The 19053-nt window shown below is 36.6% G+C and overlaps 1 protein-coding gene across 1 annotated transcript; it reads left to right on the top strand.

Annotated features, from left to right (window-relative positions):
* The first annotated feature begins 313 nt into the window (after window positions 1-313).
* LOC145983351 (uncharacterized) lies at window positions 314-15372 on the top strand. Its single transcript, XM_083116490.1, has 3 exons — window positions 314-401; window positions 6385-9663; window positions 11734-15372. Exons 1-3 carry the CDS (start codon window positions 314-316, stop codon window positions 12132-12134), a joined length of 3768 nt encoding a protein of 1255 aa, XP_082972616.1. The 3' UTR covers window positions 12135-15372.
* The last annotated feature ends 3681 nt before the right edge of the window (window positions 15373-19053 follow it).

The following is a 19053-nucleotide window of genomic DNA, read 5'->3' on the forward strand; positions in this document are numbered from 1 at the left end:
TGTTGTAACACTGACGTCTTAACACAGCAGAAACTTTCTTCTCTGTCAATTGTGGAAATCGAGTATTAAATGTTCATGTAGTTGGCAACATGTAATTCGTGGGAGGTAAGGCGGGTTTTTTAAACCGCCAAATATTTTGCGCGCACTATTGAGTCCATTGCTTCGGTGAGAGGGCAGTCGTGCCGTGTGTGTGATAGGTGAAGTTGCAAACATGAGACAAAATAATAAACGGAACTTCAAGGTAATGAAGCCTATTTCAGTGCGATTCAAAGAAGATGGTGTTATTTACAAATGTACTGCAGCGAGAGTTAAGATGAAGAATAAGAAGTTGTCTGTTGGTGAAGTGCATGATGTTCGCTGGATCGACGGACAGTTCTATAAAGCTACAATTTTGGAGATAGGTAAGTGTCTTGTTCTTTTCACTGTTTTTATATTAATTCTTTAATTTTTAGCAATAATAACACATAACACGAGCATATCTGGGTTAATATAATTATAATTTTCAGTGGGTCAGAACTTATGACTATTTGCAGTTGCGCCTTATAACTATTTACAGAAAAAAAACTTGTTTGGAATCAAGTTGTCATCCTTGAATAGCATTTGTTCGACTGGGCCTAGGTTATTTTATTAATCAAGTTGACATATGACTGTCGTTTTATTGCAGAGGCTATGGAAATAGCGAGTGGTGTTGCACCCAGAGAAGGAATTTCGTTTAGTTCCCTGACAATTGGGGTCGAAACGTGACCAGGATGAGAATAATACAAAATTGTGTATGCGGGAGGCAAGGGGGGTGGGGGGGGGCAACTACTGGTCAAAGTTAAAGGTTATGCTGATTATATTCATACTTTTAAAGCGTTAAAAATCCTAGGCATAGATTTACCTCTGTTAGGTTAAATTATAACCCGTGAAGAAATATGGCTGATAAGGCAGGTACAAACTGCAGTTTGTTAACGTAAAGGCTGAGGGAGTTCATGTGATTTTGGCTGATTAAAATAAAAGAAGGGAAATGTTTGAAACGTTTTAATAGTATTGTAAAAAGTAGCCCTTTTCAAAATTACATTACGAATTTTCTTAAGCACGCTTACAAACTCGGCACATAGAGTGCGAAAGGTTGTCACAAATTATTAAAAATATTTGCTTTCAATTTAGAATCTCGACGTTGAAACCCTGTTGACAGGTATATTGGAATATTTTCTTCCACTAGATAGAAAGGCAATTCTATTTTTTGGATACGTAATTTTAAGGAATTGGGTCCATATTGGAGTTTCTCATTGGGAAAATTGATTAACGAACGTTTAACCGAATACATGGGTAGAAGAGTATCATGTTTTCCAGTAGACGTTGCTCTTCCTTTGTGAAACAGAGTTTAGAAAAATAAAGCTGTTTTGTGATGAAATGCAAGTGCTTGTAACCCTGAAGGGACCAATCTCAAGCTGTCATAATTTTCTCGGTTATGTCTCACGTTTATAAACAACAGCTGACTGCTTGGGTATTGCTTTCATTTTTGACCTTGACAAAGACGCAACAGAAAACTCTCGATATTCCTGTCTGCGTTCTAATGCTACGCTATCCACCGAAGAATACTTCTCTAACATTTTTTTTTTTTTTAATGTTAACCGGTCATTTTTGTTTCACATGTCAAGAAATGCTCTTTTCACCTTTCATCTGCCTTGCTTGCAGTATTGTACAGTCACTAGCAAATATAAGAACAGGCGGATTGTCAAGCACTATTGTCGTTCTTTTTTCTTCTTTATAGCATGCTTTTTAACGAATGGGATTGTGCTGTTGCTGCAGCAGATATTGCATTCTGTCTATTGTTTTTTTTTTTAACTTCAAATTGCGACAAATTGCTAATGAACATGATGGTTGATAATATGGGTAGTACATCCTTTGTCACAAAAGTTCCAGGACTGAGCTCGTAAAAAATAATTGATTCAACTTACGGACTAATGGTCCTAGGTCTTGTCAAATCTTGTCGGCTATCTATGCACAGCCGCTCCCGTTTCTGGAGGTCAAGGAAGCAAGCAGAGAAAGCTTCATCTGGAATGCTTCTCAGCACATCTGTCACAGCCGTTTGGATTGCTGCAATATCTTCATCTTGACGCTTCCATTTGAGCGGCGTTTTCACACTGGGAACGGGCCTCCCCGATGACGCAGTGGTAGCGTCGTCACCTTTCAATCAAAGGATCCCGGGTTCGATACCTGGTGGAGGTACATAGTGGTTCGGATTCCACTTTAAACTATAGGTCCAGTCCCGATTAGCTTAATGTGTATAAAGAGGGCTTAAAACGCCAACTTAATCAATCAATCACACGGCCAAACAAAAGAAATCACACGGCGACAGTACGGGTTAATATGGGTGATGTGGTAGAGGAGGAATACGATGATTGGCCAGATATTCCTGGACTGATAAAGCAGTATGGGCCCTGCATTGTTGCGCAATAAGAACCACTGCCCTGATGTGCACAAATCAGGCCGGATTGCTGGACGCAAAACGTTTCAGGACGTCAATATAAACGTCTTGGTTTATCTTTTGTCCTTCATGCAGATATTCATGATGCACCAAACCTTTAACATCAAAAAATGCGATAGCTTCTGTAGCTTTCTGATAATCCCACCTTCCTCCCAAACAAGTTTAACACCGTAATGGTATTTCCAAGGTTTTTTTCCATAACAAATTTCAAAACTTTCCAAAAAAGAAAATAAGATCAATAAATAGCCACTAGTTATATTTATTACTATCATCCAGAAATATGGACAATTAATTCTACATCTGAAAAGCACGCATTTGTTCATCATATTCTCTTCTTTTGACAAAATTTGCAGAATTGTTGTTCAAGGAGTTTCTATCTGAATGTTTTTCTTTCATGTACGAAGTTCTAGAAATTTGATACAAATGAATCAATACAAATTCGGAACAAGTGAATCCATAGAGGTCGTTCTGGGCCCATTTCCAATTGGATAGATTGGAAAAATTAGACGAGATCTAAAAAGAATATAACATTAAAATGTGTTTGGATACCTGATTTAATTAACGTTTTTCAGTTATACCGTTAGGTTAACCGCGATAGTGGACGTGCGTATGATAGCCAGGGAAGAGGCAAGGTTATGTGTAGTACGTTAGTGTAATTACATACAGAGAATAAAATATAACTTGGAAAATCAGAGTTTACATCCTTGTAGTTCAGTTGTAGGAGAGTTGAAGAGGGTTGAGCAAGTGACTCAACAACGGCTGCATTTGTAGCGGCCACAGCTTTTATACTTTTCGTGAATCGCAAATTGAAAGAACGACATCAATAACTACAAGCCCTCTAAGTTACATATTCGCCTACACATCGGACAGCAAGAGTTTCGTGAATTGTTCTGCAAGTCCAATTCTAATTTTGCCAGTATCGATCAGCTTTAGTGCAGAAACTGAAGCAATTAAGAGCCAAGAAAACGACGGATCATCCGTTATTTAGTGCTACATTTAATTCAATAAATCTATTTGGAATGAGTCCTTCCAATGTCTCTAGGTTTACGTCTTGTTTACAGAAGAAATTAAAAAGAATATGAAACAGAAGTATCACACCTACGTATTTTGTTAATAGGGCTTAGTTTGTTTGTTGGAAGTACAACGGTTCAGAAAAAAAAAACAGAGGAGGATATGAAGAACAGATGCGTGTTCCACAGACGTTGAACCTATTTATATGAATGGTGAAGTTAGTACCCTCCAAATCAAAACACGTTCATGAGCTGTTGTTCAGAATCACCACAAAGCTTTAGCTTTATGTTTGAGCATGATGTAAATTGTGTAACTGAGAAAAGTGAGAGGCTTCCGTGACGTCATAATTGATAATATCTCAAGGATGTCAGCTGCTTTTGAGAAACGAAAAACTAGACCTGTTAAAAATTAACTTCGTTCTGGGACATGGGGCTGTTCGCTGCTACGGTATGGGATTAATTCCTTAAGTACCTCTAGTACAAATACTGCAATTTTGAACATTGACGATACAGTTTGAATAAAATATGCCATATAATATTTTATACTAGAAGTATGTAGTTTCTACAAATTTTGTTAGAATATTCGGAGGTTAACGTTTTTCGTATTTTGTTCTGAACCATATTTATATAATCTTATCATCACTAACTTGTTTAGAAATGTGTATTCCACTCCCTTTACGAAACCGTATTTAATTGTACGATGTTTCACTCATTTTGAACAATTTTCTCAAAACGTTTTCAGAGAGACATATCATTCCAACAGACAAAGTAACAGTAATAGGTTTAGTAGGGTGGGTGGAAAATGTTAGACAAAATAACGCGAGGATATTTCATCGGCTGCTTCTTTACATTTCTTTCTTAGGTACTCTTGTACCCCCCCCCCCTTCCCAGTTCTTCACACTGATTCTGAATGATTTACGGAGCATTTTTCATGTTTCCGAGAACTCTTCTTTTTCTAACATCCTTTATCTTTATACTTAATTACGTAGTTGAGCATACTTACCATCGTCCTCTGTGGCCTTTGTAGGGAGGCTATAATAGAGGCGATGTGATCACACCAGATTCCAGATTCCCCGCAGGTACCCATTAATGAGAAACTGGATGATTGATTGATTGAGTTGGTGTTTTAAGTCCACTTTGTGCACAGTAAGGCTAATCGGGACTGGACCTACAGTTTAAAGTGGGATCCGAACCACTATGTGCCTCGACCGGGAATCGAACCCGAGACCCCTTGGAGAAACTGGATGAGTCCCAGAGCCACTCGTGCTGGGAGTTAGCTAGAAAATTCGCATCTGAAATCACCCATGCTGGGAATAAATCCCGGCTTTCCTACGTGGCAGCCAGACACCCTTCCGACTGAGCCACCGAGTCGAATTTGCAAGAAAGAACAGAAGTTAAGAATAAAGCAAGCACTGCAAAAATAATAGTATTTTCGGTCATTTACAATATATTGCCATTCAGACCTCCATACAAATACGTTAAACTGTGATTTTACTTGTACAGGAGCATAAAATCAACAACGACGCCAGGGAAAAGTGACAAGAGAAGCAGCAGGCGCAAAGACGGAGGGGGGTTACGCTTGAAATTGCATTTTATATACTTCTAAATATCACTTGTATTAAGGTTAAAAATTCACTTTGGAAATATGAAAACCCCAAAGAAAATTGGGTTTTCTACTGAGGGGCTCCACCCACAGCTTTTTTCCAGGCGCCGTCACTGCATAAAGCAAATTTTACACTTTAAAGCAGTGCTTTATTTTGAGTACTAATCAGTGAAGCTGAGGAGAAGTTTCCCACTGCGTATTCTTCCGCCTGCCTGTCTGCCAGTCCGTGTCAACTAGCCGTATCTCAGAAATTACCAGAGCTCCAAATACGAAACTTGATAGGTTGATAAACCTAAGAAATACCAGCAAAAAGCATCATAGATCATCTCGATCCGAGCACCGTCTTTCCGTGAGGGACAATCGAAGTCACGTTACGTGCCGATATCTCAGAAACTGTTAATGCTACGTAATAAAATGTAATAGATCATCTCGATATAAGTTATCTGAATCGACATATCCGTCTGTCTGTGGTAGCAAATAAATCGAAAGTCAACAATCTATATATTTTTAACATTACGATATCACCGGAATTATTAGAGCTAGAAATTTGAAACTTGGTAAAAACTGAAACATCTTGGAAATACGCACCTGATGTAGTATATACGTTCTCGATTGGGCTATCCATTTGATTTTTGTAGTCAACAGTCGAAACCGATTGATAAATATATGGTAGTCAGAAAAATTATTGGAAATGAAAATAGAATTTGATGCACTGGCAGACCTACTCAATACTACTCTGAAGTGACATAAATAATATGAAGGTCCACGTATATAAGGGGGAAGGGGAGGGTCAAACAATTGAAACTCAACAATCAATATATATTTGACCGTTGAGATCCTGGAATTACTGAAACATGTAATACGTGCAATTTTGTGTTCTGAAGGCCATGTTGAACAGTCACTTCTTTCGTGAAAATGTTCTCTATTGATCCGCCCATTATCCGTTCTATTTAACAATCAAACTAACCGATATCTCTTTATTAGAGATACAAATAGAGTAGTCTGACTGTTTATAAGTTTAACCGTGGATATAACATGTTCTGATTAGTACCCATTAAGCACATCACGGTAAGATTGTGAATGCTGCTCCAACTTGATTTAAGTATTTAACAAAGTTCTCTTCGGAAAGGAAATCTGATAAAATTGGGGAATATAACCCTCCCGGTATCCCTCTCTGGTTACGCTTGTTTTCTATTTTACATAATATATAATGTTATACAATATCGCATAGAAATATTAATTACGAAGAGAAAGACGTAGTCATTTCTCAAGAAATGTTGATTTCATTAGTTTCTAAGGTGAACAAATTGTTAATATTTTTACAGGACCATCTCTGGATGACGGTGAAGAAGAAGACTCTGCCAGCAGACAGCATGCTCAAGTGACATTGGAAAGTACTGTGAAGCAAACATCTAAGAAGAGAAAATTCGAAAACATACAAATGTCACAGACAGTGAACAATTCTCCTGTAGAAGAGAGAACTGAAATATCTAGTACTGAACATGTAGTAAATGGAATTGAAAATTCTTACCAACAAAGGCAATCTTGTAAAGCAACTGCGTGTGATGAGGTGAAACGTCCGAATTATCAACCGGATTTGACAGAGATAAGCAAAGCAAAACATTTAGATAATAACCACAGAGTGGAAAATGCAATTATTTCATGTTCAAGGGAAACTGAGTGGCGTGAATGTCAAACAGACGTATATACATCCAATGCAAACAACGTACCATCTGTGAATGAAGATAAAGAAGAAGAATGGATCAACAGAAATGCTCAAGAGGCATTACAAACGTCTAAGAAGAGAAAATTGGAAGATATGCAATTGCCACATGTGGAGACAGTGAACAATTCTCCTTTACAAGATAAAACTGAAATATCTAGTACTGAACATGAAAATTCCTACCAACAAAGGCAATCTTGTAAAGCAACTGCGTGTGATGGGGTAAAACGTCCGAATTATCAACCGGATTTGACAGAGAAAAGCAAAGTAACACATTTAGCTAATAACCACAGAGTGGAAAATGCAATTATTTTATGTTCAAGGGAAACTGAGTGGTGTGAATGGCAAGAAAATATAAAGGTATCAAATTCTAACAGTATACCTATTGCAAATAATCAGTTTGAAATGGAAGACTACTCAAAGTGTTCTGATAGAAACAAAGAATATGCAAAGAAAAATATAATTGGAAACATTTCATCAAGAATAGAGAAGGATAAAACAAGGATGGTAGAAAGAATGCAACAAAATCGCAAAACAAGTAAAATTCAACAAATAAATAGATCTTTGAGACAAAAACATTTATCGTCGTCCGTGGGAAAATTTAAGAAGAGCAGTACTAATAAACACAACGGAAAAAAGGTAGAAGTGTGTACAACAATCAAGCAAAGGTCAGGCAAATCAGAGAGACTTAATTTTAATGATCAGAAATCTACATGCAGAGAGACAGCTCCATCCTTTCCAAAATTATCGGAATTTAGAAAAACAGCTATATATAAGAAAGGAAACATGGTGGTGGATGTGCTTTCTGTGGAAAATACAACAACAAACGAAGCTGGGTCATCCCTTCATGATGACTTACAATTGCAAGGAAGAGAACATGTTCAATCAACCAATCGTGTCTTGGAAAGTAACGAGGTCGAGGAAGATTCTTCAATAGACTTAACTCCTTCAGAATCTGAATATCTTCCAGACACAGATAATTCTGATACTGAAATTGAAAATTGTCTTGAATCAACTAAGAAAAATAAAGCCTTGGCGTCAGTTAATTCTGATAAGGAGAGTAAAAAGTGTAGTTATAGCGATACTTGTAATAGATCAAAGAGGATTAATGAAGAAGACACTTTGTCTTCCAGTAGTGACACGTTGGAAGTAGATATTACGAGAAAGAATGGAACTAAAAGAATATTTAATAAGAGACAACATTGTTTTTACTGTGGAGATACAATGATAAAACTTTCACGGCACCTACACAGAAAGCACATAGATGAATTAGACGTCAAGGCAGCTTTTGCATTTCCTAAGAACTCAAAGGAACGAAAGGAAGCCTTAACATTACTTAGGAACCGTGGAAATTATACTCACAATGTTGAAGTTGTGAAAAATAAGAAAGGAAAACTCATTGTTAATAGAAGGCCATATATCCAATTAGCAACACCAGAATATTTGCCATGCGAATATTGCTTCACATTGCTTGTAAAATCTAATATCTGGAGACACAAGAAAATTTGTAAATTTGCTCCGAAAAATGGACCACCTTCCAAGTATCGCCACCAAGCACGCGCTTCGCTACTGATGCCCATTTCATCAGTAGCCACTGAAGGTCTGAAGGAGAATGTTCTTGGTAGGATGGTTCAGGACAGAGTATCTCTAGTGGTTCGAAATGATGAATTGATTCTCAAATTAGGAAGCCGACTGCACAATATCCATGGTCACCTAAAACATATGCACAGTACCATCAGTAGCAAAATGAGAGAACTCGGAAGGTTTTTGATAGAAATTAGAAAACTTGACAATACAATAATCACACTACGAGACTGTATTTCACCTGCAAAATTTAAAAGTGTGATTCAAGCTGTACGTATTCTTTGTGGTTTCCAGGGAGAATCTAATACATATAAAGCTCCCTCCTTAGCACTGAAAATTGGCAATTCCCTATCTGAGACGGCAAAGATAATGAAGGCCGACGCTATAATAACTCATGATATACAAATGAAGGAGAATGCAGATGATTTCCTTCATTTGATGACATCTGAATGGAATGTTGAAATTTCAAGGAATGCCTTGAAAACTTTGGAGGAAAAGAAATGGAATACGGATGTTTTGCTGCCACTAAGAGACGATCTGCTAAAACTACAGTCGTATCTTAAGAAGGCCAAACAGGACCTCACACAGAAGATGAAAGACAATCCCGATGAATATACATGGACTTCGCTCTGTCAGGTTGTGTTAACGTACCTCATATTATTCAATCGGAGAAGAGTTGGTGAAGTTCAAAGACTGTTAACAGAAACTTACACTAAGCACAGGGTAAATAATAAATTTAATGAAGATGTATTCAACAGCTTAACTGATCTGGAAAAGAAATTGTGTCAGTCTTTAATAAGAATAGAAATACGTGGGAAGAGAGGCCGAGGCGTTCCTTTATTTCTAACACCTGGCATTGACGAATGCATGCAAATATTAATCCATACTAGAACAGTTGGAAACATCCGTGAAAGTAATCCGTATTTCTTTGCCATTCCTTCAACCCAAGATAGTTGTGTGAGGGCACACGATTGCCTAAGAAAGTTTTCTCAGGAATGTGGAGCAAAGAACCCAGCTGCATTAAGATCTACACGTTTAAGGAAACATATTGCAACCATGTCCCAATTGCTTAATCTGAAGGACTGTGAACTGGACCAAATCGCGAGACATATGGGACACGATATTCAGATCCACAGAGAATATTACAGATTGCCAGAGTCAACTGTGCAGCTCGCCAGTGTCAGCAAATTACTCCTTACATTGGATCAGAGAGGAGGACTAGAAGAGTGCAGGGGCAAATCACTGAGCGAGCTTGATGTTCAACTCCCAGGTATGAATACCACATTTATAATATATTTCACTTATGTTATATTTGTAGCATGGACTAAGTTTCCACTCGCAATATACTCACAATTCCATATTATTTTACTATCATCGTACCTTCAACAACATAAAACTTATGCATGCCTTTAAGTTCTAGATGCTAATTTTGGTTATTTTACTACACTTTGCAGCCACTTGGGGTAATCGCGATGATAAAGGAATGAAATAGATGACGGGACAAACACACACTCATGTATTGACCAGGATTTGAATCTGGAACCCCTTACGTCATAGCGCGATATGTACACCATTTCGCCACGGGCGCGGAACATGTTAGATGATGTCACATTCATTGATTACATTGATTCAGTCAGGTTTGGCAACGATAAAAAGAACGAATGACTATAGCCACTATTCTTAAAAAGAACTATTTCTATTCTTACGTTACACGAATGTAATTCCAAGAACACATGTTTGAAAACCTGAGTGTTGATCATACGTATTCCTTTCCTTTGTTACAATCAATAGGTAACACTTTGAGAGCCTTGCCCAACTCACCGACTGCTGTTCATACTTCCACTTGCTCTCAGCAGAGGTGGGAGTCACGTGTGGTCAGTACGACGAACCCCCCAGCCTGTGCAGGCTTCCGTGATCGGATTAGGCTACTCATCCATAGTTCGCCTGTTTGACACCGGTCTCATTCTGTTAATGACTCTGTTTCACAATATTAATTGAAAGTTATTGTTATTTTCAGACTTCGAGGGGGGAGGTTATCATCTTTGTAGCATAATTTACTTAAAATGAAAATCGAGACCAACTTTTATTTATAATATATACATACAAAATATCAAGTAATTATACGTTGAATGCAGGGATATCAAATATGTAAATGATTTTCGTTTTTACAAATAATCGTTACTTTATACAATGATCAGAGTACCATTTCTCAAAATTCTTATTCTGTATCAGACATATATATACATGCACATGCACACACTCCCATAATTTTGGTTTGCAAGTCATTGGTAAAAATTTAGATTATTTTTAGGCAATATATCTAATAATTTCAAATTCATCTTTTCCTTTGAATCTTCTAAATCACGCGACAGTGTTCCATTTTCGGATGATTAGGAAACCTCGATTCATTTACTCTTCAATGAATATTTCCTTTCATATAGTGTAGAAAGATTTACAATTTTCCAAATTACCACATAAATTTATAAACCCATGGAATGGGTATATTTAGGGCTGGTTTTTTTGTATTATTTTTTCAAGAATTTCGTGAAAAATATATGAAATATCGTGTTTATAGTTAAAAATATGGCAGTAATTTCGTGAAAATTTCGTGGTAATTTTTAATGCCATGCACTTATACATAATGTTACTAAATCAATGAATTATTAATTTATACAAGGCTTAATGTTTGCAACATTTATGGGAAAATAAGCTTAAAAATAGTAAATAATAAATTTCACCTTCTGAAAATCAGCCTTACTCAGTTATATTTATATTTTAGAAAAAGTGGAATGTACAAAACAATCTGTCTCTCATTTACTTTCATTCATAAAACAACATAAAAAATAATAAACTTTCAGGTTACTGTGCCTTTCCAAATGATTTCTCATTCCTTTGCAGCCAACATCTTCAAATCGAATATATTTCTTAAAAAGAAATTTGTAAAAAATGCCATTTTTTCGTTTTTATCGTAAAAATGAAAATGTTCGCAGAAACGGTAAATTTTCGCTAAAATTCGCGACAAAATTACAGCCGTGAATCAGTCACATTTGTTATAAATCGTGCATATACTACTTGCTGCGTCTCTCCGTTACATTTCGGGTTTATCGCTAATAACAAAAAAAAAAAAAAACCCTGGGCGTATTGTTATTTTTGGAGCAGGAATACATGTGTTGAAATTTCAATGAAATTATGTTTATAATTTATAGTCATTCATTACGCTGACGTTGATTTTATATCATACACGTCCCGTCCTATGGTATCTTAAATTCAATTTTCAGTTAGAAAATTGTTACCTTTCTTACATGTACACAATTAATAAAAATCACTTTTCATTTGACAGATATGGTCAGCAATGAAAGATTTGAGGAACTACAAGGCAATATTTGCAATAGCGTTGAAGAACGTTTATCTGAAACAAGTGAGGAACATACAGATATGCATACATTTGCTGAAAGTCATCCTGAAATAGAAAACATTTTTAAAAAGAAGAGAAAGCCATCTAAAAAGAAGTGGTGGTCAAGAGAGGAAGTAGAAGTAGTGTCGAACTTTTTCAAGAGGCATTTAGTTAGGGAAATAATTCCCAAGAAGGATGAGTGTGAGAGGTGTATTCAAGAAAGTAATGGGATCCTAAAAGATAGAGAATGGAAGGGTGTCAAGTATTTTATTTATTCCAGAATAACTCAGAACAAGAAATTTAAACTCAAACAATTCTCAAGTAAATCTGAATTTGAAAGAAACTAGAAAGTATTTTCATGTTTTATTAAAAGAATCAGTTAACAATGAATCTCTCATGTGATTGATGCATTTTATACACAAGTTTAAGGAATAAATTGAGAGTAAATATAATGTTTATATTGTCCGACGCATAGTCAGAAAGAGAATAACATAATGCTCAATTGCACAGTTTTCTAAAATTATAGAAAGAAAAATTATTTTAAAATAGCAAATAATTAATGGTTGTTTTTGTAGAGTGTGAACAACTACTTCTGATCTTTGTTAGAATTGTGATAAGAAAAAAAATATTTGCAGTCACCAAATTTTTATTTCGTTAATTTTAATATTTATTGTCACAAATATCACGTGCTTGAATGCAAACGTTCATACATGGTTGCAGTTGCAATTGTAGAAAATTGCTAAATATTGACAAGCAACACCAACTGCAGTGAATGGAGGAGTTAAGAACTCTTGCAGAAGAAATAAAAACTATTAGAGTTTCTCTCTCACATGAAGCTAGTGTTCTTTTTGCATTAAATTGAGAACTTTCTATACGCACAAGCGATATTTCTATAGGAGTGTAATATTAAATTATTAAAACAAATGTTTAAATTCTTTTTTATGTCCATAGTTCATTAATCTTCAATCCAACATGAAACTGTAAATTAATATCATATGGCAGAGAATTTTGTGTAAACACATAGAAGAATATCTTGTGTTGCTATGATAAATAAGTGTGCATTTTGGTACAATAAGATTCACCATTCTGCGCCATAAAAAGTAAAAAATACTCCTCATTGTAGCTTTTGTTAGGAATAATTTATTCCTAATTTGTTTGCAATTAGTTATTTCTATAATGTGTGTAAAAAAACTTGCTTTGAGTAAAGCGTTTCTAAAGCAAATATTCATAGCTACATGTATTCATATAACTTAGTATTTTTTAAATGTTAATTCATCAGATATTTCTAAATATAATAAAAGCCTGCCTATTAATAATGTTTTCCCTTTCAAATTTGAGATGTAAGGTACGTAATGTTAAGTAATTCACTAGAAGTGAAGAGGGAATTACAATATTACTATATCCTATTAGTCAACCAATGCAATAGAGCGCTCTATAGTCCGATATTAATAGTTAAACGCAGCATGGGGTTCTACGCGAATGTCACAGTCACAGATTTTCTTTAATTTTAACTTATGTTTTGGGACAATAAGTATTTACCTTCAAAATGTGAGTCTTGATGTTGTGAAATAAGAATAATCACGAACTGCTACAACATCTAAAAACCTCGTGGTAATAATTAGTTTTCAATTGCTTAGTTTATGTAAGTGTGTTTACAAAATGTCTTACTCCAAATACAGAATTTATTGGGGCAAATATTCATTCATCCGTTCACATAATTTTGTAACTTTTTATATTGTGTTCGCAAGGTGATTTTTTAAAAATATAAACGTGTATGTTACTTACAAGTGTCATAGTCTACCTACATCTGATCTTGTCATACAATGTTTACATAATATCTCTACTTTGAATGATGATAGAAGTTACTAGAAATTGATACGTGTGTATCGGAAGTGTCGATTTTAGAAAATATACAGGGTGGCTCAAAAAGTCATTTAACACTCCCGGTACAAGGCCACTGTAGCGCGCAACTTGGAAATGGTGATGACCAATCGTTATCAGGCCAAGGGGGAACCACATTGACGCTACCCACGTGGTCGGCGGCCATTTTGATGTCTTCCATCTTGAATTCAACTTCAGAATTTTAAATGGGAAGGGGGTGATATGATATATCAAAGCAGGCTAGAATTTCACGAGAAATGCAATGGTGAAGGTTTTTTCGATGTATCTTTAACCAGTAAAAAGTTATGACTGAATTCTTGTACCAATTTACTCCTTTTCGAGGTGTTAGAAAAATGCCTTAAAATTTGTTTATAATGCATCAAGATCAAAGTGATGTCTAGGGAGAAAAGTTCACATGCCATTGCACAAGATTTTAATCGGATACATCCACATAGAGCTGCGTATTATGAATGGTTGTCGCGAACAATTTACAGTGTGACGCTTCCATTAAATGAAAAGTCCTTCACAGTGACAAGGCTAATGTTTATGATCATAAGGAAGTTCATAAACTGAATATTCGACCCTTGTCATCTGATAACTAACGTTGGACAGAAACTGCTTCACAACGTTCCCATAGTGTTCTGGTGTTCCTCGCTATTGAAAAAAAAACCTGTAAAAAGTACCTTCTTCCATAAGCAAGGATGAAAAAACCTGTTTATTTAACAATTCCAAGTAGCCCTAAGCACTTAAGGTTCCGTTGATAGAAAATTGACTAACCAGTCGTGTTCCACACAGCACGGCACACCATTAACTTACCAGCACTAACCATTCAGCTTTGATCTGTCGAAAATGGGTTATCAGATAAAAAAGCATCGAATATTCTGTTTATGAACTTCCTTATGAACATAAACATTAGCCTTGTCACTGTGAAGGACTTTTCATTTAATGGAAGCGTCACACTGTAATTCTTCGCGACAACCATTCATAATGCACAGCTCATCATGGATGTATCCGATTAAAATCTTGTGCAGTGGCATGCGAACTTCTCTCCCTAGACGTCTCTTTGATCTCGATGCATTACCGATGAGCTAAACAAATTTTAAGGCATTTCTCTAACACCTCGAAAAGGAGTAAATTGGTACCAAAATTCAGTCATAACTTTTTACTTGTTAAAGATCCATAAAAAAAAAACCTCCACCATTGCATTTCTCGTGAAATTCTAGCCTGATTTGATATATCATATCACCCCCTTCCCATTTAAAATTCTGAAGTTGAATTCAAGATGTCGAACATCAAGATGGCCGCCGACCATGCGGGTGGTGTCAATGTGGTACCCTCTTGGCTTGATAACGATTGGTCATCACCATTTTCATGTTGCGCGCTGCAGTGGCTTTGTACCGAGGGTGTTAAGTGACTTTTTGAGACACCCTGTATATGATTCGTAGTGATATTGAAAAGATGTAATATTACATAAAGAAACTAGCAATATTGTATAATTTGTTGAAAGGTACAATTTCAAAATGAAAGGTAGACATTATTCTGTATTTGCTCTATGTATATGCCATATATGTAACATTCAATCACTTAAATAAGTGTTTATTGTGCATTCTGATATTAATAGTTTAACAATGTTCTACATAATATGTAAATTAACTTCAGAGCTAGCATTAAAAAAATCCTATGGAATATACACGGAATTAAATTCCTTAAGGAAATTATGGGTTTTATTGCACAATGGATATCACTATACCTTGCTTTAACAATTTGTGAAACCTTTGAAGTAGAGTAGTGCTGGAAGAGGGTTTCTCTCGAGCGCCAAATAGTTCGTACGGACGACGCTGGATAGCGTACGGAATTGAGATCAGCTTCGCTCGAGCTAATAACTCTAAAAACGAGTGATATAACCATATATTTGTAGTAGTGGACCCTTAAATATGCATCGTAAGGTGAGAGACGCATTGAAATTGAAACGTAAGTAAACATTGTAATTATCTCCTTGATAAAATGTATATGGTATTTGAAAATGAAACATATGGTTATGGGCTGAAACTGAAAGCACAGTTATTTTACATACATGTGTCTACGTTTATTGTCAGATTAAAATGTTATTCCATTGTAAACACTCGAGCGTGGGAGCCTCGAACAAGTACGAGCGAGAGAAAGTAGTTCCCACAGTACTCTACACTCGACCCTGCAGTATGGCTGTGGGATTTGTTGAACTTAAAGATGTCCAAAATACCAACCAACATGACGTATTATTGCATTTTAGTTTGGACATAGAAACTATGTAAGATAGAAAAATCGCAATGCCTACCTAATAGAAGTATGTAGCAGCATACAGCGTAAAGGATGTCGATATCCATTTGTGTATTAGTATCAAACAATCCATGGGCAACCATTGAAATCTCATTAATTTTTGATATCTTTGATAATTTTTTATCTCACATTTGAAGACACAGATTGAGCGAGACATAAAATATGTTATAATACCATATCATGTAATACAACTTTCAGTACACAAAATGTTATATTTGAATGTCCAACAGTTTCCGATCAAATAGAAGGAATTTATTGTTTGGATAATTGACTAACGGAAGGAACCAAAAGAGAACATTTTGACGAGAGAAATTTATGTTCAACGCGTCCTCTCGCACACCAAATTACACGTTTTGGGACTTTATTGAATTCCAATACACAAAAGATTAAACATCTTTCGTTTTGTCGATTCTAATAGAGAAGAGGACACATAGAATGAAGTCCCTACAGACCTACTTCTCGATAACACCAATGCTACCTTCTATTCACAAAATTAATCAGGTGAAATTCATGATATTGATATGTTGTTTTTTAAGTCCACTTTATGCACAGTAAGGCTAATCGGGACTGGACGTACAGTTTAAAGTGGGATCCGAACCACTTGTGCCTCCACCGGGTATCGAACCCGGGACCCCTTGATTACAAGGCGACGACGATACCACTGCACCATGGGGAGGCCCTGTGAAATTCATGAGAATGTTAGAAAGTTGCCGCATTGATTGATTGATTGATTTGCTTTATTTTACTTCGCTTTTTGTGCCACTGTTAGCTCATTTGCAAAGATGGGAATGAGTGATGATATGATGAAATGGATGAATGGACACTCACAAACATTCATGTCCAGGCCCGGAATTCGAAACCCGCGACCCATGGCGTCGTAGCGCGATGTGCTAACCACTCCGCCACTGGGGTCGGCTAATTGAATAAAAGTAATGGCATCTGTATGATAGTATAATAGCTGCGGTTGCTAAGCTAGCGTCTCATTACTATGCGAGAGACTCGGTCCGATCTCCGGCGGGGAAACCGGGATTTTATCCACCTGTTCAAGCGGCTCCGGCACACACCCAGCGTCGTATAAAGTGGGTATCTGTAGGAAACTCTGTGGAGTAAAGGCGGATAGGGGTGTGGTGCTGATCACATCAGCCCCACCTTCGGCCATGATCAAGAAAGTGTGGGGTCCTAACTCCACACCCTGTATACGCCTTCATGGCATTGTGCAAAGCACAGGGGAACACTTTATATTTTGTGTTAGTAATAAAACGAAGGTTGGGGGGATGTTTTAAGACAGGGGGTAAAGAGTGGAATTTTATACAGGGGGGAAAAAGAGTGGAATTTTATGAAGGTTTTTAAATGAGTTTCGGAGTGTGCGAATTAACGGGGGTGGTGAGGATGCCGGGGATTTCTCCGCCGCAATAAATTTTATACCCTGCAAAAGAAAGTTGTTATTATCCATGCCAGGGTGTTTTTTATCCTTCTAAATGAAAATGGAATTGAAAGAATATATGTAGTATTCCTTGTCCAATATATAACGTTATATAGCCCCAATCCCACTGACTCACTGACATAAATGTTCTCCATGAAGGAAGCCCCGGAGGCAAAAAATGCCCGATTACGACCACCCATGAAATCGTCCCAAAAGGCCGAGAAAATTAAGAAATCGCTCAATCGGCCCTTCCTTAAGGGTGAAAATGCCCTTTTTTCACGTCCTTAGCAACCGTTGCCACGGGCATTTTTTGCAGCACACATTGTTTCCTTCAATTCTTAATTGTCGAGATACATTATATTTCTCACAGATCTACAACACACAGATGAATCAACTCCTGGCTTTGAAAAAGTGGCTCAAACAAGGTTGGCGTCTACACAAGAAGAAGTTTCAGCCCAGACACAATTACGTATGCATTGTTATACTCAATGCGAGAATATCTACATCGCGCTTGTTTTAACTAAATGTTTAGGAGTATAATAACACAATACTTTATAGTTTGCCGTGCCTGATGTTGTCCAAGGAAACGGTCGTTGTTAGAGAACTTAAAAGAAAGTTTATTTTTACTCCAAAAACTACTGTAAGGGAATTATGCTAGACTTTTCAAATTTCAAAATACGAGCGTCAGAATTTATTACAGATGCAAGGTAGGAATTTGAGGGGAATGAAGGAAAACAATTATTATCCAATTACCTTTAAAAATGTGAAAATGACAAAAGACGTAAATATTGCATTTTCAATTTAGTGTCGCTAATGAATTCGTTTATGCAAAACATCCAACTAATTATCTTGAAACGGCTATTACTTACTCATTTTATTATTAAGAAATTAAACAATACAATTTTGAATATTTGTACCTTATTAGAGCCCATACACACATAAAGTTACTTTCTAAACTTTTCAAATTAGCGAACATATACACTTGTTCCCTTCATCCAATACAACATGCAGACATTTTGCCCCATCTACTAGCATAATAAGATTACGCCCACAACGTGGCCGAAGGTCACGCATGTGAGCGTACAAGACGTGGCCAAAGGCCACGTCGAAAGTACTCTAGTCTTAGCTATATAACAGACACGATTGAAAAATCATTTGTCCATTAATGGTCCAGTCATAAGATTTTTCTGGCCAAAAGTATGTAGCTTTGTGGATTAAGGAAGGACACCATTCTGAAACTGACAACCTCACCGTGCCGAGACAACAGAAGGCTGTTTTCCACTCAAGTTTTCATGGCATAGTCCTGATATTTTACACGTATTAAAGTGTTCACAAGAAACTTGTAGGTAGGTAAGACTGGCATTAAGTATGAACTTGGCATTATAAATTTGGTCACGTTTTCGGTGTTACTAATTCGATAGCTTTCTTCGTGTATGAGTTTGGGTTTACTTAGAATCAGGAGCGCTGCCAGGATCCACTGCAGCACCCTTGTTCAAAACCCATGATGAAAACCCATGATGAACCATTGCCTCCCCGATGGCGCAGTGGTAGCGTCCTCTCCTTGTAATCGATACCCGGTGGAGGCACAAGTGGTTCGGATCCCACTTTAAACTGTAGGTCCAGTCCCAATTAGCCTTACTGTGCAT

This window comes from Lepisma saccharinum, unplaced genomic scaffold (genome assembly GCF_977018435.1).
Source record: "Lepisma saccharinum unplaced genomic scaffold, izLepSacc3.1 HAP1_SCAFFOLD_852, whole genome shotgun sequence".
Taxonomy (NCBI): Eukaryota; Metazoa; Arthropoda; class Insecta; order Zygentoma; family Lepismatidae; genus Lepisma; species Lepisma saccharinum.

What these genes read in the sequence shown, in the direction of transcription:
- LOC145983351 (XM_083116490.1), top strand. Translation starts at nt 314, where the DNA reads ATGAAGAATAAGAAGTTGTCTGTTGGTGAAGTGCATGATGTTCGCTGG. An exon ending in AGCTACAATTTTGGAGATAG is followed by an intron (nt 402 to 6,384) that starts GTAAGTGTCTTG and finishes TTAGTTTCTAAG; the next exon opens with GTGAACAAATTGTTAATATT. An exon ending in GCTTGATGTTCAACTCCCAG is followed by an intron (nt 9,664 to 11,733) that starts GTATGAATACCA and finishes TTCATTTGACAG; the next exon opens with ATATGGTCAGCAATGAAAGA.